Below are 26992 nucleotides of genomic sequence, written 5' to 3' on the forward strand. Positions count from 1 at the left end.
CGTATTAAATTAATCGAATACATTCTAAGAAATAGAATGTATTCTTCTTAACAGCGCTATTTATTTCAATAACTTAATTGTATAAAGAAAAGATTTTGTAAAAATTGAGTCTAATTATTGTTATTATATCGGAGTATTTAGTATAATTTATTCTAATTAAAATGATATAGAATGATATATTCACTATATAATTATTTTCTTAATAATGATCTAATCCAAATATCTCTAACATTGGATGCTTTGAAATTTTTATCGATTTAAATGTAATTTGCCTGTTATTATTTTGTCATACATACGTATAGCGATAATTTATTGTAACACTAATAAGATACATAAGATATATTTATATATCTATATTATTGTTAAATAAATTATAACAAAACGTCTGTTAAACAAAACAGCAAATATGATAATAGATTATTCAGAACATATTTAAAACATATATAATTACAGACGATTTAATATTGAATTATTAAAAGATATTATAGCGCGTCGGCTAGATCATTCGTCAATTAGATATTATTCGTAATATTGTCGAATAGTTGAATAGTCGTAAACACATTGTTGATGGCCTTGAGAATTGTTGACGTGACGTACTAGCACGCACCGTATTTACGAGCGCTCCACGAGCTACCATTTTCTAATCGGCATTTGTACTGGCAGGTAGCGTGTCGTTCCGCATTTCTTCATACTTCTTTAATACTAAACGTTGTTATATCTTATAAAACAGTATGTTATGTACAATAATAAATGCTTATTAACTGATATATGGTTAACAGTTCGTAAATGTATTGAAATGTCGACTCTATAATAAGATATATGCATATTTCATGCGACTAATTTTTTTAAAATTGACGATTTTTAAATATTAATTCCTCCAAAGGATTCTACAGCCTTGACGTGACAGAGAGACTTACAATTAGTATTCCGAGAGGAAACTCGAAAGATGAAGACGTCAATAGTATCCGTTGCACTTCGTTTTTTGGTAAAGTTTCTTATTACCAGGGAAAGCTCATGCGATCAATGGGATAGGGAAAATAAATCGAAGGTTTTAAAACTAGATAAAAATTAAAATTTAAACATTAATTTTATCTAATAAAATAAAGGTATACATAAAAAAAGGGATAAGAAACAAGAAAAGAAACATTTGTGTAGGTATGTATATGTATGTATATTGCGAGTGTTACATAAATATGGAGGCCATCGGGTAGGATTCTTACAAGGGAGAGTGTGAATGTGTGAGTGTGTGTATCAATCTTTGGAACGATAATTCTATCCGGTAATACAATTAATGTTTTTTAATTACCTTAAACTAGTGATGATAAAATAGTGATGATAGAATATTTAATATAATTTTTTAAAATTAACTTCAAAATTTGTTAAGAGTTTTATTATTTGCATTATTTTATTTAGTTTTCTTCGTGTTTAAAAATTTACTAGCTTACGCATTATTAAAAATAAAATCATGAAATTATTGTCACGTGCTCATATCATATTAACAAGTTTTATGTTGCACTAATTTTATAAATTTATTATTCATACAGATTGTCATTATTGACAATCCCATAACAGCATATTTATAACATATAACAGCATATTTATAACATATAACAGCATATTTATAATATGCTGTACTGATTGTGACAAAGCATTCATTACGAATATCAATTCATTACGATTATTCAATATTCTTTCTAATTGTTCTAATTGTTTCTAACATAAATAAAGATTAAAGTTATTGATTACTAGAATAAAAAATTTTTAATAATATTATACTTTAACTTATGCGTTCCACATAATAATTTATATATTATCGCAACAAAATTATTCTAGCCAAATTTTTAAGTCCTTAAACAAAAGTTGTTCTTTCTATTTTGTTTGAAGTATGCATTATTTGCAATTTTTATTATTGCAATGTTATCGTATATTAGAATTTCTTCTTTTGATTCGCAGCCATATATTTTTCATTTACGACAAAATCTCAGTGGTAAAATTTCCGTTTGATTTGCGGTAAAATTTCCGCTTAGTTGCGGTTTCCGTTCCAACTTTACTGAACTTCAGTTTTCATACACAATCTATTTTATTAATAATATACTGATCTTATCTTGCTGACTTTATATTACTCTTTCAACCAATTAATTTCCTAGGTAGATAAAACCTTTTAATTAATGAGATTGAATTTGATATTCTAAAGTCATGGTGTATTCATTGATAAATCCTTCACATAAAATTATTTCAACAAATCGTAAATATTTATTTAACATTAGAAAATACGTCTAATATCTTTTAGTTTCCATTAAAAAATCAACTATTACAGATTTAATTGAAAAATGTCAAATTTCTTTTAATTATTATCTAAAATTATTGTTCACAAACTTTTGAATAATATAAAACATAAATGTTTTATAATAAAATTTTACATTCATATATTGCATACTGTTTATTTTTGCATTGATGCTTACTTTTGCATTGATTTTTACTCGCTAAATTACCTTCGCAAATTAAAAAACAAAAATAGTACAAAATATTTTATAAAATATTTTAATAAAATATTTAGAAAGACATAAATATGCTTGTTTAAAAGTTAATAATATTATCTTCTTTAGATAAATATAATTTTTTTACATTAGACTGTTTGTTATACTTAAATTACCTTTTTAATTAACAAAATAAAATATTTCGTTTTCTGTCATTTCTTGCAGATCGTACTTTTAGACAAACGCGTACAACTCCTCAAGGCACACCTCAGAGCCGAGCTTTCTCGTCTATGGGATCTCAAACTTCGACACCTAACAAAGAATTGTCAGCTCGTAAATGTCTTCATTTGCTGGAAAACTTGTCTTGAAAGCAGAACCTCTATCCAGCCAGTAATTGCAATCGGCTTCGTTATGTCGGTACTGCTCTGGTTGACTTAACTGAACATGAACCATCCTCCTTGTTACGGCATAAAATAATATAATAAATCATCGGCAATAAAATTATTTCATAAATTATTAGATTAATAATTACTTTTATTCATTTATTTTAGTTAATTGTTAATTCCTTCGGTTCCTATTAGTTATATAATACAATGTAAATGTATACACGAAAAGAATACTTTTACTGGCAAATCTAAAAATTTGACCAGATACAGATCTAAAAATAATTTTGTTGGCCCGTCAAAATTATTTTGTAAAACACTTAAATATGATGATAATACTGCAAAAATGTTTGATCTTCTAACAATCAATTTGAACATATAATAATATAAAAAAAAATCGTATATAATAATTTTGAAGGCCCAACAATCATTTTCAGATCTGTATCTAGCCAAATTTTTAGATTTGCCAATAAAAGTGTTCTTTTCGTAAATATAAAATATATTTATATAATTCGAATTATAGTAATCTAATATAAAAATGGCATAATCATCCTGTACAATCGTCATTTCCTGATGCGTCAAGCATCAGGCGGTAGATACGAACATATTATCTCGGATTTAGTAGAAGGAAGTTGAGTTTCTTTCCTTTACCAGTTACTATCTGAAATTACTGCTGGCCGGTAGATTGAATAGTGTAAAATGAAAATTAAAGTATTAAACGATCAAAAAATTTAATTCTATTATTATATAGTTAATTAAATTAACTTTTCATAGTATAAATTGTTATTTTCAAAAGATTTATTCATACGTGTTTTAAACGTTTTCGATAAACGGTCTGAAACGATTTTAGCACAAAGACTATAAAATAAAGACTATAAAACATGATACGATGAAATAACCTGATTAATTAAATATATATTGTTTATTGTACATGTTGTTTCATTTATTTTTATTCTGACAATTGTCGTCGTCAAACAGCGTGTGTGATTTGATTAACAATGAAGAAAGTAATAATGCGTTGGTTTATGTTATTTATCTTCGCAAGTAAGATAGTACACATTATCGGAAAAGTAACTCTGTTGCGTGGATCATCAACATTTTCTAAATCATCAAATCTGAGAATGATATGTCTCTCAGAAAACGATGGTGGCGCTCTTGTGTGGAACTACAATTTAAATAATCCAAATTTTAAAAAGGCAAAATTGTCTGCAAACGATTTCCGTAAGTTATCAAAATTGAAATGAATATAATATGAAATTTATTCATAAAGGATGAAGTTCAATAAGGCCGATTTTTGGGCAGATGTCAGATTTGGCTCAAAATTGGCGATTTTGATCTTCTATGTTTGCCTCATAATTCTCTTAAATAGTTTTGTCATAGAATCTTTTGAATCGTTGGCAATCTGAATTTCCTCGATTTCGCACTCTTGCCTCAATCACATGGATTTTTAAGTTGTCAGTATTGGTATTGCACTTTCATACTTTCTCAAAAACTTTGTCCACATATTCTGATATATAAAATATATCAGAACCATTCTTTTCAGCGAACGTTCTCATGTTAAAATTGAACGTTATTTTATTACTTCACATAGCATTTCGTAGAAACAATCATACACAGCTTTACTCCATTGTCTTTAGCACTTTTTTTCATAAGCAACATCAAAGTTTCATTAGTCAAGAATCACACAAACTTGTTTAAACTAATATTAAGTTTTTTTATATAAAATAACGTTCAATTTTTACATGAGAACCTTTGATGAGAGAAATAGTATTGACGTATTTTATTACATGTGAACTTTTTTAGGAAAGTGCGACACTAAATACTGACTACTTGAAAATACATGTGATTGAGGCAAGAGTGCGAAATCCCACAAAAATCGAGAAAATATAGACTGCTATTACAATGAATTAAATAGTTCTATTACAAAATTGTTTGAGGGAATTATAGGACACATATAGAAGATCAAAATTGCCCACTTATTTAAGCTGGATCTGACATTTGCCCAAAAATAGTTTTATTGCCTCTCCTGCTTTCATAAATAATTTTATTGTTACGTTTGTTTACTGAAGTTGTCATTAATATTTAGCTTTAAGTAAATTTTTTTATAAAGTATTCGATGCTTTATTACATTTCTATGAGATAATGCATTTATCATAAACACAGATATTATTTTAGGATTTCACGATATCAACAATAGTTTCAACAATAATAAGATAAATTGCAAAATGAATGCAGAGGAAAATTGCTTAACATTATGGAGGAGAGATGACTGGAATCTCACAGATTCGATTAAAACACCCATGGGTCCAGTGTTTGATCAACGATGGGAAGGTAAAAGTCTCGTGGAGTAAGAAAGAATTGCAATATGCATAAAATATATTATACAACAATTTGTAACAATATATAGCAATGTTACAAGAAAAATATATCTTTAGAATAGCTTTAAATAATATTTGCTTCCAATTTTCAGACTTTAAAGAATATTATTATAATCCTGGAGATGATTATAAATACATAATTCAACTTCCTATCACTTTATCACTCTCTTTTTCGGTTCGTACCTCATCACCCGTATCTCATCACGCGCATATATTAATTTGCAATGGTCAAAATTATAATAAGGATTTTTGCTATTGGATTACAATAGACTCGGAAAATAAATCTGTTATACGAAAGTGTGCGAATAAAATGAATAAATGGCTGATCGCTTCAGCATGCGAGAAAGTAGCAGTTAGTTACAAAGTAATTAAATATATATTATACTTTTCTTTTTGAAGCCTTATCACGCTGTTTTTTCATATTATATACAAAACGATTTTGAGATCAATTTCAAACGAACTTAGAATTTTTATACACACTATTATTTATGTCATCCTAATGTTTCATAAGCAATCCTTTATGTTATCCTAAGAATAAAATCTTAAAAGATTTAAAAATTGATGTAAGAATCTTCATGTTACATTTAAAATTAATAATCAATACAGACTATATCGTTGTCTGATAATGAGTGGCGATCGTTCATTCTCTCATGGGATGCTATATTTCGAACAATAATCATCTATGATACTGATGAAAACATTATAACATATAGAGATTTAAAAGAGAACGAACCTTCAAACTATGATTACTATATGTTCATCAGAAGTTATTCATCAATGTTTCGATTTCATATTTGTAAGTGCAAATTCTAAAAAGAAATTTCTATCAAGCAAACTTATTTCAAATTTATTATCAATTGATTAATAAAAAAATAATTTGATTTTAGACAATTTTCTGCATACAAATGTCGAGACCGCAACTTTATTAAGTCCTGCCTTTCAATTTAATAATAAACCAATATGCATACAATTATTAATTGGACTGTGTAACGAATGTAATGCACACGTATTGTTGCGAGATTCCACGACACATAAAACGATAGGAATGGTTACAGTAAAAGGCTCATCAGAAGCCAAAGTTCATCGTTTACCTATGTGGCAATCTGTCAAAATTAAAAGTCATTTTTCAGCGAATAATTATAGTTCAGTAATAATTCAATTAATTCCTAAACTAATTAGAAATATTTCTAAACCTCTGTGGGCGATAGCGAATGTTCGTCAATGTCCTCAAAATGGTAAGAATTTCTGTTACTTTTTAAAATTCTTTAATTAAATCATATATTTCTTAATATCAATTATTGCACACCATGGAAATCATCAAACAGTTCTAAAAATTTTCCAATAAATTCATTGATTTATGTATATAATGTATTTTACATTATATTTTAGAAGCTTTGAGAAAAAGTGTTTTGAATTACAAAAAAAATTGGTATGGAAAAAAATTTCCCTTTTTGCCGAAGATAACATGTCAAAAATTATTTTATGATGAACATACTCTCGTGAGTTCTACATCTCGTCTTGAACGGAATATAAAACTGGGTAATTAAGAATATCAGTGATAAATACAAATATTAACTAAAAGTAATCATATCGCATCTTTATCCACTAATTTTTTTAAAAAAGTAAAAAGTTATTTTATAATAAAAAGAGAACGTTTCTCTAGATGACGCAGATTGTCCACAAGATAAAATTGGACCGCAATGTTTGTTATCGTGCGAAGGTGATCTAAATAGTGACGTTAACTGTCAAAATATTACAATTTGTTACAAAGACGGTTGTACATGTGCTCCAGGTTTTTGGGGAAAGAAGTGTTCTTTACGTAAGCAATTTTTAACGTTATTTCTTTACATATTTCGACATATAATAAATTGTGCTTTTAGCTTGTACATCAAACACCTATGGTCATGGCTGCAAAAACATATGCGGTTTGTGTAAAGGATCGTGTAATAAAATAACTGGAATATGCAGTGAGGGATGCAACAATTATAGAAAAACTTACATACCTCCCATGTGTCAAATAAGTAATACTTTGTTATATGTTATATATTATGTTATGTTTTATTATACTTAAGCAAATATCAGTTATAAATTAAATGCAAACATATTAATTATTTTATAGGTATAAATAAACCGAGCACACCTGTGATTATTTCTACAAGCGAAACAACTATTAATGCCATTGTTCCTATGATATGGAAAGATGAATATGATAATATTTCAATATTTTATTCTTTTGACATTAAAGTACATATGTACATATACATTTATATTATTTGTCCCAATATTTTTTAATGTTATAAGAGTTATTTTTTGAGTTGCGATCAATATAATTCCAAATATAGTTAGTATTTTTTAGCATCCGATAAAAAATAAAGAAAGAATAATTTTGTAATAAATTTTTACAGGGACAAATGCAATATGATGTTCCACATTCATGGAATAGGATATTTCGAAATATGACACAATTAATAGGATTTTTTAAAAATTTAGAACCTGGTGCTATTTATCAAATTAGTTGTAATTTACTCGTTGAAAATGAATTAATATATGGTGACTGGAAAATTGTTGAGACTCAATGCAATCGTAAGTTTGTATTTATTTAGTTTGTATAAACCTAACAACAAAATATCTAAAATCAAGTTATCAAAGTATCTTATATTTTTAATAAATATATCTTTAAGATTGCTTTATGTATTGATTTCAAACATTATCTAGAAATATTTATGTTTATTTCTGATAATTCGTTATCTGTAATTAAAAAATAAATTTGTAATAAATTTGTAATTAATTTTAATTAGACTTGTTTCAATTCATTATTAATAGCTTATCATTTTTAACATAATATAAATGTTAATAATTATTACGTATTTTTGTTACATAAAAATATCTTTAAGTTTACGCAACATAATAAAAAATAATTCAGTAATAATAGTTACAAAATTTCTTACTACATTGAAAAAATAGTTGCATCTTTATTATTATTAAACTTGTATAAAAATGTTGTTTTAGTTATTTATTTAGTTCTGTTTTAAAATAATATTTCTCTATCGATACTTTGTGCAATGGTTTAGCCGCTGAAAATTTTATCGTAACACCTGGAGGAACCGAGTTGGTAATTAATTGGGATATCAATTCAAATGTATGTATTCATTTTATCTTAAATTTGTTTTAAATTTCTTAATTTTGATTTTTAATCACAAGTATTGTGGAAACAATAAAATTTATTCCTATTTTTTCTATAATAGCAATTACATCCATGTCCAAAGAGTTCGTATCATCTGATAGTTCGAAATATAAATACGAACGGAGAAGTTTCTGAATCAAATATGTATTTTCCATACACATTACAACATTTACCATCATATACTAATTTTAATGTGACTATGTATCACAAAAGTTATAAGATATTTACTCAAGAAATTCGCACGCTTGACAACGGTAAGTTTGATTATATCGTAAGAATATATAAAAATATACGTAGATGCATATGTTGTAGATATTGCATATAAATACATTGTTACATTATATATTTAAATTATCAATATTTTTAATAAACATTTATAGTCTCATCTAGAGTGTTGACTGATACAGAAGTAATGTTGACTTGGAGACCTCCAAGTCAATCAAATATAACACAATATGAAGTGATTTTAAAGGTAAGTATTTTAAAAATAATTAAAGTATAAGTAGTTATTTAAAGTATGTACATAAAATTTACTTTTAGTTAATTAATATTATTTAGTTTAATAAAGTTCATCTGGTATTAGTAAAAATTTCATACCAAATAATCAAATTATGCGGAATTGTCGATGCGTTTTATTTTGAACAGTATATTTATAACATAAGGTTTATTACTTTTAAATTTATCAGTTTAACATGCATTAACTTATTATACGTAAACACACACACACACACACACACACACACACACACACACACACACACACACACACACACACACACACACACACACACACACACGCGTATGTATATGTTATAAATTCCAGGTGATAGAGTCCTATGGTTGTAGAGATTTAAATCTAACTACACCAAATAATCGTATAATTAATATATCGACAACAGATACAATGATTACAATTTCTGATTTACATCCGTACACATCTTACAGTGCGCAAATTATAGCTCATAATTCACAAAATTCCCACATGATAGCGGAAACAACTTTTGCCACAGCAGAATCTAGTGAGTATTCAAGTTATTATTTAACATAGTTATTAGTAATACCATAAAACAAACAGAAATAGCATGAATAAATAAATTTAATTAAAATTACTTCTTTAATAAATTTTAAAATAATTTGCGATATATATAGCTATACATATAAATGTATATCAGCCAATTTTTTATAGAAATACCATCGGAGATAATTAATAACTTACGAGCAGAAAACGGAATATTATCATGGGAAGCACCTAAAGATTGCACGACAATTTCGGGACCAATGAAAACCAAAATAATAGTATATGGGATTAGTAACTCTGTAAAAAATGAGAGCCTAAGCGTTAGAAAGAAACTTGACAAACGGAATTTTCTCAATTTAAATACAGTAGAATTTGCACCTTGGAAGAAAACATTAGCAGGTGCTGAGCGATACTTAATAAAAGTTTATGTAGCAAGAGATGTTAAAAATGATAATACAAATAAGATAATAGGAAATATTATAAATAAAACCGCTTTCGTAGAACTCGAATGCGAAATTCCACCAAGAGGTAAAATTTAACATTATGACTATTTAATATTTTTTTTTACAACCATAATGTAATGCGTGTTTAATCAACATAATAGCTCCACCCAAAGTAAACAATTTGGAAGTCGTCGAGATTGATACTCGTGAAAAACCTGTGATACACTTGAGATGGCAAAGACCACTTCCTCCTCTCAACGGCAAATTGCGTGATTATGGTATCCAGTTATGTGATACTGACGAGCATTGCACAAATATGAAAAATCACACCAATAAATCTTGTGATTTGTGGGAAGATTATATTTGCGAAAATGTTCAAAAACCGTCTACAAGATTTTTAATAATTCAGGTAAGGAAATATTAAATTTCTAAACATTTTCATTTTTGAAAATATGAATAATTTGTATAGAGTTAAAAATAGACTAGATTAAAAATAAAATTTATTTATTATTTCATGGACATAAAAATTGCATAATACAAAATGTACATGTAGATTTTTGCATACAATATGAACGTTACTGAACCAGGTCCATCGGCTTTTGTGACTGAAGAAATGCTTGTTAATATAGGTAAGATTTCAAATTTAAAAATGTTTAAAACTTATGAAGATATTATAAATTTTCTTCTATTATAAATTATGAATTTAACAATTAATTATCTATAATACATTAATGTAACATATGTAATAAGTTATACATTGGTTACATGTGTTATAATGTATGTAACAATAATTTATTTACAGATAATTAATTGTAACACATATAAACCATTAATTATACCTAATTTATTTATGTAATTTATTAAATATATGTAAAAAAAGGCATATATATGTCATTTTTTAATATATTTAATATATATTCTTTTGCCTTAAGATACGCTTGGTCTAACGTTTTCTATTTGTTTATCTTACGTGAGAAAGAGCATTTTTTGTTCCTCTCCATACCTGTACCGTATCGCTACAGTTAATGCCAGATTATCGACATTTTAAAACACCTTTAATAAAACAGATTTTAGACAACAAAATGATGATTTTAGGAAAGATTTTGTCAAATCTTATTTTCTGAAATATTTTAGTAACGTAGATAAAGTTGATAAAACATGAATATATATAAAGCAATGAAAGCAAAGCTGTGACATCATACAAGAAAAATTTTTCTGATAGAATGAATAAACTTGCAAAACATTAAACCTAAAAGTATCATAAATTAAGAAAACAATGTTAAAAATAATATATAGCATATTGAAAAATTAATATTTTAATGTTGAAACTAAATAACAAATTAAAATTAAAATATTGTTTCACAATTATTTTCACAATTTATGATTTTTTACTTTTTTCAGTTAGGTTTTTGAATCTTGATCATAAATCTTCGATGACATTCCAGAAACGTCTTTTATTTTCATTAAATATTTCAATTGTTTTATTCACATTACGTACAGTAAAATATTATTTGGCGTGTTCTTAAAATTGATTTATAATATCCTGCAAATTACATAAATTGCTTATCCGATATGAAAACTATTAAATGTATTACATTTTAGAACCAGAAGCACCTAGTAATTGCACTTTCACAATGAACAACAACAGCATAGTTGATCTAAAGTGGCTTCATCCTTGGAAAACAGGAGACCATCTGCGATCCTTTCGCATTCAGTTAGTAGAAATATCATCAGATCTTAAAAAGCGTCTTGTACAAGGATCTACAAATAAAAACTGGACATATGAATACCCGGTTACTCAATACATGTATAATTATAGCAAGCGATTGTATTTATATCCCTCAACGAAATATCTCATCTATGTTCAAACGGTGACAATCGCAAATAGGACTAGAAGCTCAAATTCTATGGAAATTTATACGCCATCAACAACATGTTTTGATGGTGACTTGAATGTCAGAGTGCAGAAGTCAAATTCTATTTCGTTAAATATACCGTCTGTTGTGAACGACACGCAAGGCAGCATGATGTTCGTTATTATAAAAGGCTCTAATCCTTGCGATCAACATTTGAACTTGTCTAAAAGTTTGCAAGTGCGAGCTGGATTAAAGATGGACGAAGTCGCTTGGTTAGCTGCTGAAGTTCCGGTATGTAGAGAATTGTATTACTTGTGCATATAAATTTTCTACAATATATAAACTTGTATTAATAATAAAATAATGATTAAAGGAATTTAGGCACAACAACGCTATTATACATCTGAGTTTTATACGTGCCATTAATTTCTGTATAAAATTGATACTATATAACTTATAGTTGTGATATAAATAAGAATAATAATAAAAAGATATTTATACATTTTATATTTGAAATTTAATGTTTATACATATGTATATTTCGGATCATGTATCTTTGTTTCTATTTATTGCGACAGATCAATGAGCTCGCTGGCAAACTATTCATAGTTGGTGACAATAAAATTTATGGAAATGCGAAAAATTGTCCATTAAAACCTAACGAATCTTATGAAATAATAGTTATGATAATTGAAGCAAATTTGTCTAACAAACCGATTATACTTGCAAAGTTAATTCGTACCAGTAAAGCTCTATATCACGAAGTGTGGTTTGTACGTTGCTTGGTGTTGGTTTGTACACTCGTGATATATCTCATTATAGCAAGTATATCTTTTTACTTATGCCAAAGGTAGTATCTTTTCTTTAAAAAAAAATAGTAATTGCTTGTTCCAATCTATTAACATTTATCGTATAAGTATTAAAATAAAGAATCTATTGTTGCAGCAAATAAGATTTTGATAGAATAAACTTAATTTTATTGTGCTGAAAATCGATACATTATTTTAATAGGAAATGTCGACGATCTACTGAAGAACTAATGCAGTATGAAACAGCTTGTCAGAATATTCAAAAGTCTGAAGAAGAATACGAATCGATATATATGGAGAATGAATACGAATCGATGTATATGGAATCCATTATATCATATTCAGAACAGGATCAGTCAGACATTTCTGACAGACAATCCTTGTCGGATGAAATTATTTCGGAAGAGCTATCATTTGCCATGAAAGATAATGAAGAAGAGGAAGAAATGACATCATTAGTCAAAGTGAAAGATTTCGAAGATTATGTCAAGCAAGCAATACAATCAGGATTGCTAGATAAACAGTACAAAGTAATTTCTTTTATCTTATTTTAAATTACTACATTATTAAATTTTTTTTTTTTAATATTTCTTGAGGAAGTGGATTTTTTTCTTGTTATCTTTCTTTTTTTTTTTTTAAGTAATATATCATAAAATTTTAATTATATGTGAAATTTACAAAAGAAATTAGTTTTTTTTATATAATTATAAAATTGTAATTATATTATAATGCAATACAATAAGACTATTTCAAGATCTTCTTTTAAGATTCTTTCAAGAGGGCAAATACAGAAATCGGATTTCGGAAAATTGCCGGAGAACAAATTGAAAAATCGATACAAAAGTCTTACAACATGTATAGAAAAATTAATTATATACATACTTATACTTGTGAAATAACAAATTAAAGTTATTATTATTATTAATTTATACAGATGATAAAACGCGCGTAGTATTGGAAAAACTCCCGGATAACGCTTACTCCGATTATATTAATGCTAATTACATTACCGTAAGTCATAATTAATCATGAGTATCACAGATTTGAAACAAAGTTATAAAATTATATGTCTATGTATTTATAATATTTGTATATTTATGTTGATAAAATATTTATTTAATTTTAATAATTATTATTTAAAAGGGATATAAAACGAATAAGTGTTATATAGCAACGCAAGGTCCTAAACTAAATACAGTTCTCGATTTTTGGCGTATGATTTGGCAGGAAAATGTTCTTATTATCTGTATGTTGACAAATATTGTTGAAAGTGGAAAGGTAAATGTTATTTTCTCATTAAATCATAATAGTTGCAATATATATGTACGTGTATATAATTTATTTTATATATATATATATATATATATATATATATATATATACAAAATTTATATAAAACATATAAAATTATAACGTTGAAACCTTCTAATTAAATGATAATAAAGATACATATTAGCTTAGATACAAAATCTAGAATAATAATAGAAAAATACAAAATTAATATTTATTTCTGTTGTGTAAATATTAAACATTAATTTTTCCAGACAAAATGTATACAGTATTGGCCGGATATTAAAAAAAAGAAGAAATATGGCGATATTATTGTATTAAATGCAGAGCATAATGTCTTTGCTGATTACTGTTTTAGAACGTTCTATGTCACTTACGGAGAAGAAACTCGAAAGGTATTAATATTTTAATTTCACATTGAACACATAATTTTTATATTAAATTACATCAACACAACAGATAGAACATCTTCATTATACGGCTTGGCCAGACTACAGTATGCCGTTGTACACGCACTCCATAGTCACATACTTGAAGAAACTATTGGCGATATCATCTGGAAAAGGACCCATAGCAGTTCATTGTAGTGCTGGCATTGGAAGAACCGGAATTATTATTTTGTGCGATATTTGTCTCCGTCGTGCAGCAGCTGAAAAGGCAATAATGACATGTTACTTTATAATTGCTTTGATAATGTCATTTCAATTTATTAATTGTATTCAATATTTCTTTAATTACATAAAAGATTATGTAAACTAAATTGTTTAGATGATCGACGTCTTTGCCGAAACAGTATCCATAACAAGCGAAAGAGCGAACATGATAAATAACACACAACAATATATACTGGCACATTTAATATTAATAGAATGTTTATTTTCTATTTCGACTTCTTTACCATGTAATAAAACGTTACCGATGCAAATTAAGGAATTAAAGAAACAATTACCAATTCAACAACAGAGGTATATGAATTTATTAGAATTTATTTTTATACCTAAACAAATTGAAATAATGTTATGAAAGTATCTTAAGTTACACACAATTCTTAGATTACAGAATATTTGGCAAGATAAAGTCCTACAACAAGTTACACCTCTACCATCGTTATCGGAACGTAATCGAGCTAAAAATAGATTTCCGGAATTGATTTCAAGTTTGTTGGCAAACATTTTAATTACGTTGAAAATTATTTTATGAATTCATATCTTAAATTTTTACTCATTAACAATGCAAGCAAACAAGTTTTATGTAATTTCCAATTAATTTTTAGCAACATAAATATTAGACATATGAAGGTTTATTTCTCATTTTATAGATATGAATAATAGAATATATTTGACAAGATATTCGGAATTAGATGAGGATAGTGATTATTTATCCGCTGTTTACGTGGACGGAGTAAGATTCCAGAATCAATATCTAGCAACGCAACTTCCAATGCCTTCGACGATTATTGATTTCTGGCGAATGATTGCCGAATTAAAAGTTGAACTTATTGTTATGCTGCAGCCGCCTGATCTTCAAGATATTGTATGAACATCTCTTTTATATTTATTATATTTGTATATTATTTATATATCATTTTAAATTAATAAATTATTTTAAATTATGCTATATTATTATAATAAATAATTAACGCAAATTTTATAGTGCATAAATGCAATATAGTTATACACCTTGAGTTTTTAGACTTGCTGCTCAATCACTCTTGCAAGTAGCGAGTTTAAACCGACTCTTTATTTGACCATCAGAGCGAGAGAAACTGTGAAAATGGAATATTATACGTCACAGAAGTTGCTGCTTATTGATAATTCCGAGGTAAGTCGTAATTCCGAGGTTGACAGTTTCACAGTTTTCAATTTTATGTTTAACGTAATTTTATGTTAACAATTTTATGTTTAACGTAACAACTTCATCGCAGGAACTTTCGAGGGAACAATCTGTTACTATATTGAACTTAACAGAGTGGAAACCAGGAAAGAATCAACCACCACCGCCGGTTACGGTGATGGTGAAGTTTTGGCATGTTGTAGGAAGAATTGCGAAAGGCGATGGACCGATTGTTACGCTTTGCCAGTAAGGATATAATACTGATGAAAATCTATGTGAAAACTATGACATTCCAAATTATTATGTTTTAAAAAGTTTTATTAATAATAAATAATATTTGCGGATTTCTCATAAATAATTAATCTTAAATATGTTTTTAAAAAATAATTCAGTAAATAAAATAGTGATCTTTCAGTGATGGCGTAACTGGGTGCGGTCTCTATTTAGCAATGAGTTTTTTATTAGAGAGAATGGCCATTAAAAGAGAATGCGACGTTTGTATGGCAGTACGAGTTGTTAAACGAGCGAGATCAGATTTCGTTCATTCTCTGGTATAATATCAATTTTATGACATTATAAATTTTTATGATAAGAATTTTATTAATATAAAAATTAAATTATTATTTTTTTATATTATAAGACATAGAAACAAAAAATATAAATATTATACGGAGAAATTTTGTAAAACATATACTCACTTTAAATATTTTATTTAATGTTTAGGAACAACTGGAATACCTATACAATGCTGCCTTAATATTTGTGAACTTTGAGTCTTATGCAAATTTCTCGTAAAATTTAAATAAATTATTTACTTATAAAATTGATGTAATTATTATGTAACGATTGAATTTATAAAGTAACGGTTAAATAATAAAAAATGAAATGTAAATACGGGTGTGTGTGCCACGTATGTATATGTAATTAATATCTACATTAAGTATGATATTTGCATGAGAGAATCATTGGATAAAGAAATAAGCCCACTGTAATTTACAATAAATGTGACCATATTACAGTTAAAATAAAATATTTATTACAAATAAAGCTTTTATTTCCCTTTGATTACTTTGTACTTTTAAACCAATAATTTGTAAAATAAAGCTAAAGCAATTTTTTATTTTAATAAAGTAATTGAATGTGGTCTCTACGTGCGTTATATTTTTTGCTGGCATAAATGTTAATAGAGAAAGAGCATATCATTTCTGAATTTCAAGATAATGCTTATTGTGTAACTACGTGTCGTTAATTCAACGATTTTGCAACCTTGTAGCCTACTCAAAGCTAATTTTTATCATTTTATCACCGCCGATTGATGGGAGTGATGGAGAAATCAAAAACATATATACAGCAAGAATCAAATCAAATATGAACAGCATGCTTTAACACATTGTTTATTCACATTTACGTTTAATTGTTCGATATGGATTCGATGTAATTCGTAGAAATTTCCTCGAGAACGATATGTCATCAATCAAGCTACCATATCATTTGTGGCAAAGAAAATCCTTCTTCCATGAAGAAGATGTTGCGATCTATAATTCCTTACTATACGTTCCCATTTGTGATCATAAAGACTCCTAAATGCCTCAATCTATGGTAGCATATTATTATTATCATAATTAGTTTTTTTAGCTGTACATAATCTTTAAAGTTAAATTTACGTTTAACACAGTTTCAATATACCTGATGGGAAGATATTCTTATTGGATTTGGCACAATTATCCAAGTAACACATTCATAGTACGGAGGAAAAGTAAAAGAGCCCGAATAAGTATAATATCCAGGATACATACATACATTCATCCAACGTAGGCAGTCTACATCATAAATACATAATCGATTAAAAATATTACACATAATATTCCCCTAAGAAGAGTAAATCAAGGAATTTTACGAAAATATTTTACGAAAATATTCTATAAAGATACTTTTTGCAGAAACACTTTTATAATCATATAAAGAAAAAAATACTATACTAATAATTGTATGATCTATTCTGCGTGATTAACTAATATGATAATTATTATTAAAAATGATTTTACATTACGTAATTACCAGAAGTGATATTCACGATACTATCCGCCCGTTTTATTTCCGAAAGTTTATTAGTGATTGGAACAAGCGCGGGATTATCCGGAATCCCAGAACAGCCAACGACCTTTTCGTCACAATTATACACGTTTTAATTTCATTAAATTGCAACAGTAATTTCCAACAAAATGATTATTCTCGAAATACTGTCTATTGCAAAAACGGAAAAATTCCGATATATCGGATTTTAATTAACTTTTGATTGATTAAACCTGCATAAGATAGGAGAGTATTGCAATTCCATCAGATTTGTCATAACACTTGTCTATCGATCCATAACGTGTATTCCAATGCATAACTTGCGCCTCCATCGAATACCTGTTAAATATTTGTCATTTAGAAGTTGCACTGATGAACATTAATTATGCTAAAAAAAACGTTTAAGCGGTTTAAAATTATATTGAATTTTAATTAAAATAAAAATTGAAACTTAAATAAAAAGTATGATTGATACATTCTTCATGTATGATTATTAACTCTTAATATGAAATTCATTTCTCTAACCAAGTGTTATCGATAGAATGTTCCGCGCCTCGACAGTCGGACGGGCCCCATCGAAATTGCACGTTCATAAATTGAAATTCATCATCTTTCAAAGGACCGCCACGCATTGTCGGTATTTTTTTGTTCGCCAATTCGATATTAACTACAAATTATCAAATGATAAATATATATATATACGTTATTTTAAATATTTACCGAATAAAAAGAACCTGTATTGCCAGTATTTGTAAGTGTTGCTGTGCCATCGTTTGACCAATAGTTTGTCAAAAGTAAGGGCGGAAATTTCTTGCTCCACGCGATGACGCGATTGATATCGATCGGAGATTGCCGCCATTTCGGTAATCCCGAAGACGATGTCGTGCATAATTTTTGTTCTTGTGTAGATTTAAATAGCATTTATCAATCAGATTATTTTTAAATAAATGTCACATATATTTAGATAGAAATTTTTATATATAAGATAAACAGAAGGTTATCATTTTTTTATTTACGTGGTCGTACGCCTTTAGATTTGGATGTCATCTGTACATAACGATGAGTGTATCAAGCTTTCGAACAGAAAAGATAATTTAAATTTAAATTTTCATCGCTTCTAAACTGGACGTGTTACTTTCAATATAAATATCGCAATCATCTTGACGTGAAAAATTGCTAACGCGTAATAATACCTTTAAATTTTTATTTACAATTATGGGATTACCTTCACATTATATAGTTTTATAAATTGAAGTAGGCTTTATACATTGACTTTTGGTAAAAATCATCATTTGACATTTACATTATTTTATACTTTCATTATTTTAAATTGAAATTATCACGCGGTATGAAATGCTGGATAAATTCTCAAGTGCACAGCTCGTTTGCAAATTATTACGCCGGGAGTACAACAAAACCAAACTAAACATAAATGTCAAATAAAGCCTGCTAATTAGAAAAATGTTGTATTTCTCGTTAGCGGAGTGTATGATTGCGTGTAGCAGCGTCCTACTCGTAGGTACGTATCTCGTAAACAAAATAAAAAAAACAATTAAATATTATAATAGTCTACAGGTTTATTTATAACATTTACTTGCAAATCTAAAATCTTATTTTTTTTCGTTGAACATTATTAGAATATAAATTGTTCAATTTTAGTGCTACTATTAACCGAGATCTTAGATTGGACGCAATTATTCGGATGGGTAGAAAACGATTACCGTCCACCCGCTTTTTCATTCGGTTACGCTTATCAAAATGGTCCTCATACTTGGAAAGATATATATCCTGAAAGTGCCGGTAGCAATCAATCGCCTATTAATATCGCCACCAGGCTCGCCGTAGTGGTGCAACCATCTGAACCACTTCGATGGAGCAATTATAATAGCGGGCCTCTGTCGATGACTATCGCAAATGATGGCCATACAGGTAAATGTAAATTTTCTACAAACAATTAAAATACATTGAATGATATATCTTCTAATAATACTCTATCCAGCACAACACAATGTTATATGTAACGTATATGTTAGTTGTAATTTCCTACTCAATAATATAACTGTTATATAACGCATGTGTTATGCAACAGTTACATTATTGAGTTATTACATATGCATACATAGTATTACATATACGTTACATGTAACATTGTGTTTGCTGGGTAGTATAATAAAGTAAGGTAGAATAGACTTGTTAAAATAAATTAATAGTATGTATAAATGTTATATAATATTTTATATTAATAATTATTAAAGTTATTAAACAATTTTTATATTAATAAATATTATATAATATTTTACATTAATATAAAGTGACACTCCGTGGATTTTGGACCAGCACCGCATGGCCGCAGCTTCGTGGAGGACCCTTAAACGATACGTACGATTTCTTTAATGTTCTCTTCCATTGGGGCCCGTCCAACGAAGAAGGTAGTGAACATACTTTAGACTACGTTCGTTATCCTATGGAATTGCAAATCATTCACGTGAAACATGGAATTAAATCGCCAACGGATGCAGTCGCACTAAAAGAAAAAGATGGGATAGTGATTGCTTCGTTCTTTCTTCAGGTATAAGCCTTGCGTTACTAAATAAAAATAAATAAATGATAAAAATGAGAAACTAAATAAATGCAGTAGACAAAATGTATTGTATTTATCATCACTTGATTGATCATTATGATCTTGCTGTTTATTATGGCATATTCAATGATATAATAGATAAATGACGCAGATAATCCTTATTTGGATCATATTGTAAGCAATTTGTGGCGTATTACCTGCCCTGGATCTAAAGTTTACATACCTCCTTTCCCATTGGAATGGATTTTTGCTCCCTTTGATAGAGATTATTATACGTACAGCGGTTCTCTTAGCCAACCACCTTGCAGTGAAATCGTCACGTGGATCGTGCAGCAAGAACCAATCGCTATATCCTCGTTGCAGGTTAAATCTTAATGTTTTTAAAATATTTGTCGGCTTTATCATATGTAATATAATTTATATATAATATTCATATATAATATAATTTATTATTGTAGGTAGAAAAGTTTCGAAAAATCTGTTCGGTAGAAGGTCCATTACTTTTAAATTGTCGACCAGTGCAATCGCTAAATGATCGTGAAGTTTACTTTTACGAAGAAAGTTTATCGCGTAATTAACATATAATTATTTTATCAAAATGTTTAAATAATCGACGATATATATTTGTACTTATATATTTATATTTATAGTACGTTTTTATAAAATTTACATCAAATTAACGTCAAATATAATAATGAGGAAATAGGATTTTTAAAATTGACGTTAATACTTTATAACAATGCATTTATTTACTTTGTAAATAGATATAATTTTGAATGTCAAAAGTTTCAGTGATGTACGGAAGATAAACTCATGAAAATATAAAATGAGTAACAATTTTACACAGAGAACAACATCTTTATTATCATTAAAGTGCGTTCTATAAACGCAGGACATTTTATTTTTTGCCAAGTACTTTGAGAAAATAAAAATATATTAAAATTTGTGTCACTCATTATGTAATAAATTCTTTTGGCACAAGTTATAATACATTCGTCGAAAATTAGTGTCGGAAAGAGGAAAGCGTTTCTTTTAGTTAAAGAATATATACGCATTTTTATACACCGATTATATATATAATATATATGTATATATATATATATATATATATATATATATGCATCATCCATTTCGAGCTGGATGATGAATATCTATAAAGATCTAACATACAGTTTATTAGGAGAAGCTGGGATTGATTGAAAGTTACGATTTGTTTCAGGTTATTTTTCACAGAACACAGAGATTATATGGCACTATTTTGAACGTTTATTATTAGGCTAAGTAGAAACGTTTAAGTAAAAATTTAATGATATGTTACTAAGTAAATGAAATTTTTTTATCCCTTTAATTCGATTTACAGCTAAAAATCTAGACTAGTTAAAAATACTTTGGAAACTCACAGTCAGAACGTTATATGATTTTAACGTATTTCTTAAATAGACCACTAATATTGCTTAGCAGTCTGTCTATCAATAAGATAAGATATCAATCAGCCTCAGTCTCCCCTAAGTATATTCACACAAATCTCACATTCATCAAAAATTATTGATATTTCTTCGAAAATCCATGTACAACTTTGTGCGAAAAATTATGTTATCTTGAATTAGGTAAAATTTTCCACAAAGAAAAAAATAATTCAAAAATTCTCACGCACACAGCGCATATATCCAATCGTTCTTCTTGGCACTGGCAAGTGTATTTACAAGATGACAAAACGTCGCGGATAATAACTCACGTTGCTGGCCGAGTCTCACCGGTGATCGTTGATATCAGCGATATTATCGTGATTTGTTGTTGTTTTTTTTTTTTTTTTTTTTTTTTTTTTTTTTAGTATTAGTTAGAACGCAACACAGATGCATATGTGGTACTATATACAGCAGAGTGTGTTGATCACATTATTGCTGATTGGCAGCAAAACGCGCACAGAAGTGAGAACAATCTAAACTCAAGCGTAGCACTTATCGTTATTTCGTCTCGAAGTTCCCAATGAACAGACACCTCGTGGAACAGAACAAGTATTCAGATTACTTTCTCCCCGCAGTATTCCTTCTCTCGTGGTTCTACAAGTTCCGATCATCTCCGAGTTCGAACTCACGAACCGTGGAAGTTTTCCAAGCAAGCCGAGTACACGAAGATATAAAATGAATATATCTCTTCTCCCAAAGTTGTCAATGTAAAGATTGAACGTGCCACGACATTCTTTTTACTTCATTGAGACTACGAACCCTGGATCATTCTTCCTGCATGTCTCTTATCGTTCGACAGAGGAAAGCGGACGTTATAATTCCGAACGTCTGAAATATATTAGTATGATTATTTCGTTTTCGCAAATTTTATAAAATAAAAAGGAGGGAATTATTAAAAAAAAAATAATTTGATAAATCTGTTATTAAAAAAAGGTGCAGAAAATTCTTTGAAATAAATAATTACATTTTGCGCTATGGAAATTTCTGTAAACACGTTTTATAAAATTTGAAGATTAAGAGCGCTTCCACAAATTAAAATTGTAAAGAAAAATCTTTAATTAACGATACATTTTTAATATCCATTTTTACCAATGTAGATTAATTTTGGTTTAATTTACTCTTTATTTTCTTTAATTCTTAGAATTAAAAAAGATTAAAACCAGATTAATCAGATAAACTGAGCTTAAAATTAATGTATATTGATAGAAACATCGCTTTTTCCAAAATTCACGAAAGAATAGTTCAGAAAAGTTTACCTGTATTCCTGCCATTGCCATGCCGAGAAATACTAACGTGAAGCTCTCACATTGCAACCAGTTCGTGACTTTCCCAAGGCACCCCTAAGAAAATGCGTCATTCATTTGAAATAGTAATATATATAAGATGCAACGATATGTGGTACTTTGCAGCGAGATACGGACCTCTTTGTGCCTATATCCCTCGTGAGCTTCTTCGTCTTCTATTTGACACGCGGCCTCATCCTTTGGCTGCGGATGCAGCCATGGCTTCTCGTTCTACCAGCGACAAAAGATTACTCACATAAAGTTTATACATTTGTTTTCGTCGCTGACATTTTACTCACATTTTTATGAAACACTCTCGAAACAACGCTCATCGGACTGCCTGTATTTTTATTCTGCAAAACAGAAGCTTTAGTTTTTATTAACGAACCGTGCATTATGATTATCATTAAAAAAAAAAAAATTAATTAATCAGACGTTTAAGATGACAAATATTTTAAAACGAGTAAATTGAGATACTAAAGGAACAATAAAAATCTCGAGAAATATAATCTAAATATTTATATTCATCTTCAAGAGAGATATCTGGATAACAGATAATGTTACATTATGTGAATTTGTGTTTGTGCTTTCAAAACATATTTGATTAGCTATCTCAACGTCCGAATATTAGATATCATGTTGCTTTAGGATCAGTCGATTCAAATGTATAGAGTACCTCGTTATTTTTGAGAACACAACACGTGAGGGGAACCTGCCGCCTGCTCCCCGAGATTTGACCGTCCCTCCACCAAGCTGTGCCATTGTAATCGTCGTCGCCGTGTATTCCGCAGCAATTAAACTGCAATGGAATCACCCATGTGCTCTTCGAACCATCGCGAAATGTCTCGTCGGGCAGACGATTTCTGACAAAGCATCGCATGCGACCCCATCATGCATGAAACATAATTTACAAGCGCGTTTCCGCACGCAATACATGCTATAGGAAAAATGAAACAAGAGAAGTTTTTAAGTATATATAATATTTCAGATGAAAAAGAGATATTTTTACACTATTATCTCTCGCATTTTACAAAAATGCCGTGCACAGATACACGATTACGTGCGATTTTTAAAATGTATATCCAGAGCAAGGAAATCGCATAAAACACATAAAAGCTAATAATCAGGATTAACAGTTACAATTATACGCAAGATGAGTGTAAAACAAACTTAATTTAAATGTAATAGTAAAAGAAAAATGAAGAATATCGCCAAGGGATGCGTAATAAGGAATGAGCGGTGAGAAGACATGCCGTAAGATCGACTCTGTTGATACAACACCTTATACTGCGCAAAGTCCAGGCTGTGGCTGAAAGGAATATCGCTGGTCGGATCGTGGCCGTAGTCTACCGTCAGTTTATTCGTGAGCCTCTCCTCCAGGTCCGACAAGATTTGAAAAGTCATCAACCCGCCGATCGCGGCCGTCACCAGTTCCGTGACGATGAGCGCGACCAGCATGCTCATGTACTGCGGAAAAACGATAAATTGCCGATAAAAACATCATCGACCCTGACCCGACATCTATAATGGTACATGCGCCCCGAGGGGTGGAGGCAATAAAAATGTCGTTTCACTCACGGTGGCTAGGATGCATTGATTTCCGCGTAGCGCGGCGCGGCAGCCGAAGAAGCCGACCGTGAGCACGATGAAGCCGAGGCCGAGGAGGCTGTAAGCTATCAGATTAATAGTCTCGTGCGGCTTGACGTCAGACACGAAAAGGTTCAGGATGTGTCCCTTGCTGGGCTCCAGGAGCAACCATGCGCCTATCACGAGCACCGTGCAGCCAGCCAACTGCCGAAAGGAAAAGCCGCATGATAATTCTTACGTCTCGATTGTTCACCCTATCGTGAACTCGCGCGAAACAGTAATTCTGTGTCCTCCGGAGGAACTCCCTTCTTGAACGTCGCAAAAATGACGCTTAAAATAATTTTCTGCCTCTTTCCGGAGATAAAATCTACTAACGCAGACAGGGCCGAACAATACGAAAGTATACCGAAGACAATTGTTTTGCTCTGAACTACAGAATTATGCCAGAATTATTTATAGTTCAAGCATCTGCGTCTAAGTGCTTGTGGCACGTGTCGCTATTTCTAGACTTAATTTATGTTACAATGTTGCATGCGTGTTATTTACCCATATTAATAGATTGAATGTGAACAGTGCGACTTTTAAGTATTTCATGTTTGTTATCCTTGATCTTCCAATTAGTCATCAATCTGCAAATATAAGGGTGACCTGTTTTAAGCTCGTATATGCCACGGAACGTAAATTTGAAATTTATCATAGAGATATTAAACAGTTTAAATCTTCTTAAATTAAATTTTTTATCGTTTAATTATATTTTTTATCGTTTTCAAGTTTTCAGTTCTTCTTGTAAAGTGTTATTGTAAGTGTTATTGTTTTATATTAATAATATATACATATATACTGAATATATTCATTTATTAAATTAATATTAAATATTAAAATAATGCAAAATAATGTATCAAAGGTAACAATTTGGTAACAATTACGTTTAAACGTTGATTTTAATTTATGTGAGTTGAATATATCTTTTCTAAAAATATAATCTAAAAATGAAAATCGTTTAAAAAATTTCTCTTTTTTCAGCTTGATAAATATGATAAAATCTGATAGAGTTTCTTCTTATTTTTAAATTTAATTTAATCAAATACGTTTAAAAGTTTCATATAGCTGAAATGTTTTCAATTTCGAAAGTAACTTCAAATGAATAAAATTTCGAAAAACAATTGTTCAGCTTCTAAATTTAGATATTAGCAAAAGCTAAAAATATAAGATAAAATTAATGTTCTTTTTTTTAGAAATGTATTAAAAAGGAAATTTAAGTATTTTTTTATTAATTGCTTATTTCACTAATCCTTGTTAATAACATCTCATATTAAACACAGTTTAGAATTTCTTTATTACATTAAATTTACTATATTAAAATTATAGCCTTTTATCAATCAAATATAAGTTGAAACTATCAACTGTTAGAACGATCACTACTGAAGCAAAAATACACAAGTACACAAGCATTTACCTGTCACGAACAAATTAGCTTATTCTACTCGATACTCGTTACTCGCTCTTGATATTCCTTCGAATATCACGTAACTGTTACACGATTGCGCGATCCGTCGTGCGTTTTGCAAAACGATGTCTCACACACAGTCGTACCGTGATCACAAACGTAGATGCACATCCGTAATCCTAGAGACCATTATCATCTTGGCCATTTCCGAGTCGGTTCACAGGTGGTTCACGATCCCTTAGCGGTACGTCATCGCGTCTCTTCGACCATTCTGACGCTTCGATCTGCGCGGCGCTCGGGATGTCGGCGTCGCGAGCTGAGGGAATGGGAGGACGGACCCGCCTGTTACTCATCAATACTGGAGAATCGATGGGGAATACCTTCTTACTTACGTAACGCGTAACCGGTATTTAGCCCTCGCGTAACGTGATTTCCTGCGCGTTGATCCTGACGGAAGGATCGAGCGGTCGAGCGCGCCGTGTCACCATCACCCGGACAACCCGTGCGTTATCTGTCGAAACGGCAGAGGCTGCCTCCGGAGCTCCGCTTTTGCCTCCTGTTCCTCGTTTCTACGTCACCGACGCTGGTCCAGATGCGTCTGCGTGCGCCCGGCGTCGCGGCGCCGACGCTCTATCGTCGGGCATAGTTGAAACCCGCCCGTTACGCAGAACGATCCCGTCGACGAGCTCGGATCTCACACCGACACGCTCTCTCTCTTCCCACCTCGCGACGAGTATGAGTGAGCGGTCTATCGTACTAGCTCAAAGTATAATTTCCCACGCTCTAATTAAGCGGTCTAGAGCTGCTTTCTGCTTTAGAGAGCGATAGCCGTTCCCACTCCTGTTCCCGTTCCCGTTCCCATTTCCTTTAGAACCGTAGATTGA

At 29.6% G+C, this 26992-nt stretch overlaps 4 protein-coding genes across 5 annotated transcripts; 2 read left to right on the forward strand and 2 right to left on the reverse strand.

The window, feature by feature from the left end:
- Nucleotides 1-339: 339 nt before the first annotated feature.
- Nucleotides 340-16718, forward strand: LOC105429068 (uncharacterized). Its single transcript, XM_089084821.1, has 33 exons — nt 340-985; nt 2703-4081; nt 5036-5191; nt 5331-5602; nt 5845-6034; nt 6126-6473; nt 6628-6777; nt 6902-7057; nt 7119-7259; nt 7358-7482; nt 7644-7821; nt 8310-8377; nt 8484-8676; nt 8803-8894; nt 9246-9441; nt 9609-9968; nt 10045-10292; nt 10437-10512; nt 11486-12030; nt 12318-12589; nt 12751-13078; nt 13316-13403; nt 13483-13559; nt 13692-13826; nt 14093-14233; nt 14298-14495; nt 14607-14803; nt 14891-14994; nt 15157-15371; nt 15531-15659; nt 15763-15917; nt 16087-16222; nt 16395-16718. Exons 2-33 carry the CDS (start codon nt 3859-3861, stop codon nt 16464-16466), a joined length of 5964 nt encoding a protein of 1987 aa, XP_088940947.1. The 5' UTR covers nt 340-985; nt 2703-3858; the 3' UTR covers nt 16467-16718.
- Nucleotides 14347-18918, reverse strand: LOC105429066 (carbonic anhydrase 2-like). Its single transcript, XM_089084839.1, has 7 exons — nt 18479-18918; nt 18270-18411; nt 17978-18083; nt 17730-17832; nt 17358-17491; nt 17080-17265; nt 14347-14487 (listed from the first exon to the last, which is right to left on the reverse strand). Exons 1-6 carry the CDS (start codon nt 18663-18665, stop codon nt 17146-17148), a joined length of 792 nt encoding a protein of 263 aa, XP_088940965.1. The 5' UTR covers nt 18666-18918; the 3' UTR covers nt 14347-14487; nt 17080-17145.
- A 287-nt stretch (nt 18919-19205) lies between these two features.
- On the forward strand, nt 19206-20903 carry LOC105429067 (carbonic anhydrase 1). The gene is made up of 5 exons (XM_025218750.2): nt 19206-19263; nt 19404-19673; nt 20057-20313; nt 20464-20688; nt 20784-20903. The coding sequence occupies exons 1-5, from the start codon at nt 19206-19208 to the stop codon at nt 20901-20903; spliced, it is 930 nt and encodes a 309-aa protein (XP_025074535.1).
- A 1209-nt stretch (nt 20904-22112) lies between these two features.
- On the reverse strand, nt 22113-26724 carry LOC105429064 (tetraspanin-11). Of its 2 annotated transcripts, XM_011641778.3 has the most exons (10): nt 26501-26718; nt 26118-26424; nt 25208-25290; nt 24653-24865; nt 24356-24541; nt 23751-23873; nt 23374-23427; nt 23213-23305; nt 23048-23131; nt 22113-22619 (listed from the first exon to the last, which is right to left on the reverse strand). In XM_011641778.3, the coding sequence occupies exons 3-10, from the start codon at nt 25253-25255 to the stop codon at nt 22557-22559; spliced, it is 864 nt and encodes a 287-aa protein (XP_011640080.1). In that variant the 5' UTR covers nt 25256-25290; nt 26118-26424; nt 26501-26718; the 3' UTR covers nt 22113-22556. The 2 variants fall into 2 exon arrangements, with proteins under 2 accessions (XP_011640080.1, XP_011640084.1); XM_011641782.3 differs by lacking the exon at nt 23751-23873 and having other exon boundaries at nt 26501-26724.
- Nucleotides 26725-26992: the final 268 nt, after the last annotated feature.

The sequence above is a fragment of the Pogonomyrmex barbatus genome, unplaced genomic scaffold, assembly GCF_055798465.1.
Source record: "Pogonomyrmex barbatus isolate J1 unplaced genomic scaffold, ASM5579846v1 scaffold9, whole genome shotgun sequence".
In the NCBI taxonomy this organism is placed as follows: domain Eukaryota; kingdom Metazoa; phylum Arthropoda; class Insecta; order Hymenoptera; family Formicidae; genus Pogonomyrmex; species Pogonomyrmex barbatus.

Bases quoted from the DNA above. Each gene is read 5' to 3' on its own strand.
- LOC105429068 (XM_089084821.1), top strand. From the start codon at position 3,859: ATGAAGAAAGTAATAATGCGTTGGTTTATGTTATTTATCTTCGCAAGT. The intron at 6,778-6,901 runs GTAATTAAGAAT...ACGTTTCTCTAG, and splicing joins TGAACGGAATATAAAACTGG to ATGACGCAGATTGTCCACAA. The intron at 13,079-13,315 runs GTAATTTCTTTT...TCTTCTTTTAAG, and splicing joins TGCTAGATAAACAGTACAAA to ATTCTTTCAAGAGGGCAAAT.
- LOC105429067 (XM_025218750.2), top strand. From the start codon at position 19,206: ATGTTGTATTTCTCGTTAGCGGAGTGTATGATTGCGTGTAGCAGCGTC. The intron at 19,674-20,056 runs GTAAATGTAAAT...ATTAATATAAAG, and splicing joins CGCAAATGATGGCCATACAG to TGACACTCCGTGGATTTTGG. The intron at 20,689-20,783 runs GTTAAATCTTAA...TTATTATTGTAG, and splicing joins TCGCTATATCCTCGTTGCAG to GTAGAAAAGTTTCGAAAAAT.
- LOC105429064 (XM_011641778.3), bottom strand. From the start codon at position 25,255: ATGAAATACTTAAAAGTCGCACTGTTCACATTCAATCTATTAATATGG. The intron at 24,866-25,207 runs GTAAATAACACG...TCCTTTCGGCAG, and splicing joins CATTCAATCTATTAATATGG to TTGGCTGGCTGCACGGTGCT. The intron at 23,874-24,355 runs GTGTTGTATCAA...ATTCCATTGCAG, and splicing joins TGGACTTTGCGCAGTATAAG to TTTAATTGCTGCGGAATACA.
- LOC105429066 (XM_089084839.1), bottom strand. From the start codon at position 18,665: ATGCTATTTAAATCTACACAAGAACAAAAATTATGCACGACATCGTCT. The intron at 18,412-18,478 runs GTTCTTTTTATT...GATAATTTGTAG, and splicing joins TACAAATACTGGCAATACAG to TTAATATCGAATTGGCGAAC. The intron at 17,833-17,977 runs GTTTAATCAATC...TGTGACGAAAAG, and splicing joins TACTCTCCTATCTTATGCAG to GTCGTTGGCTGTTCTGGGAT.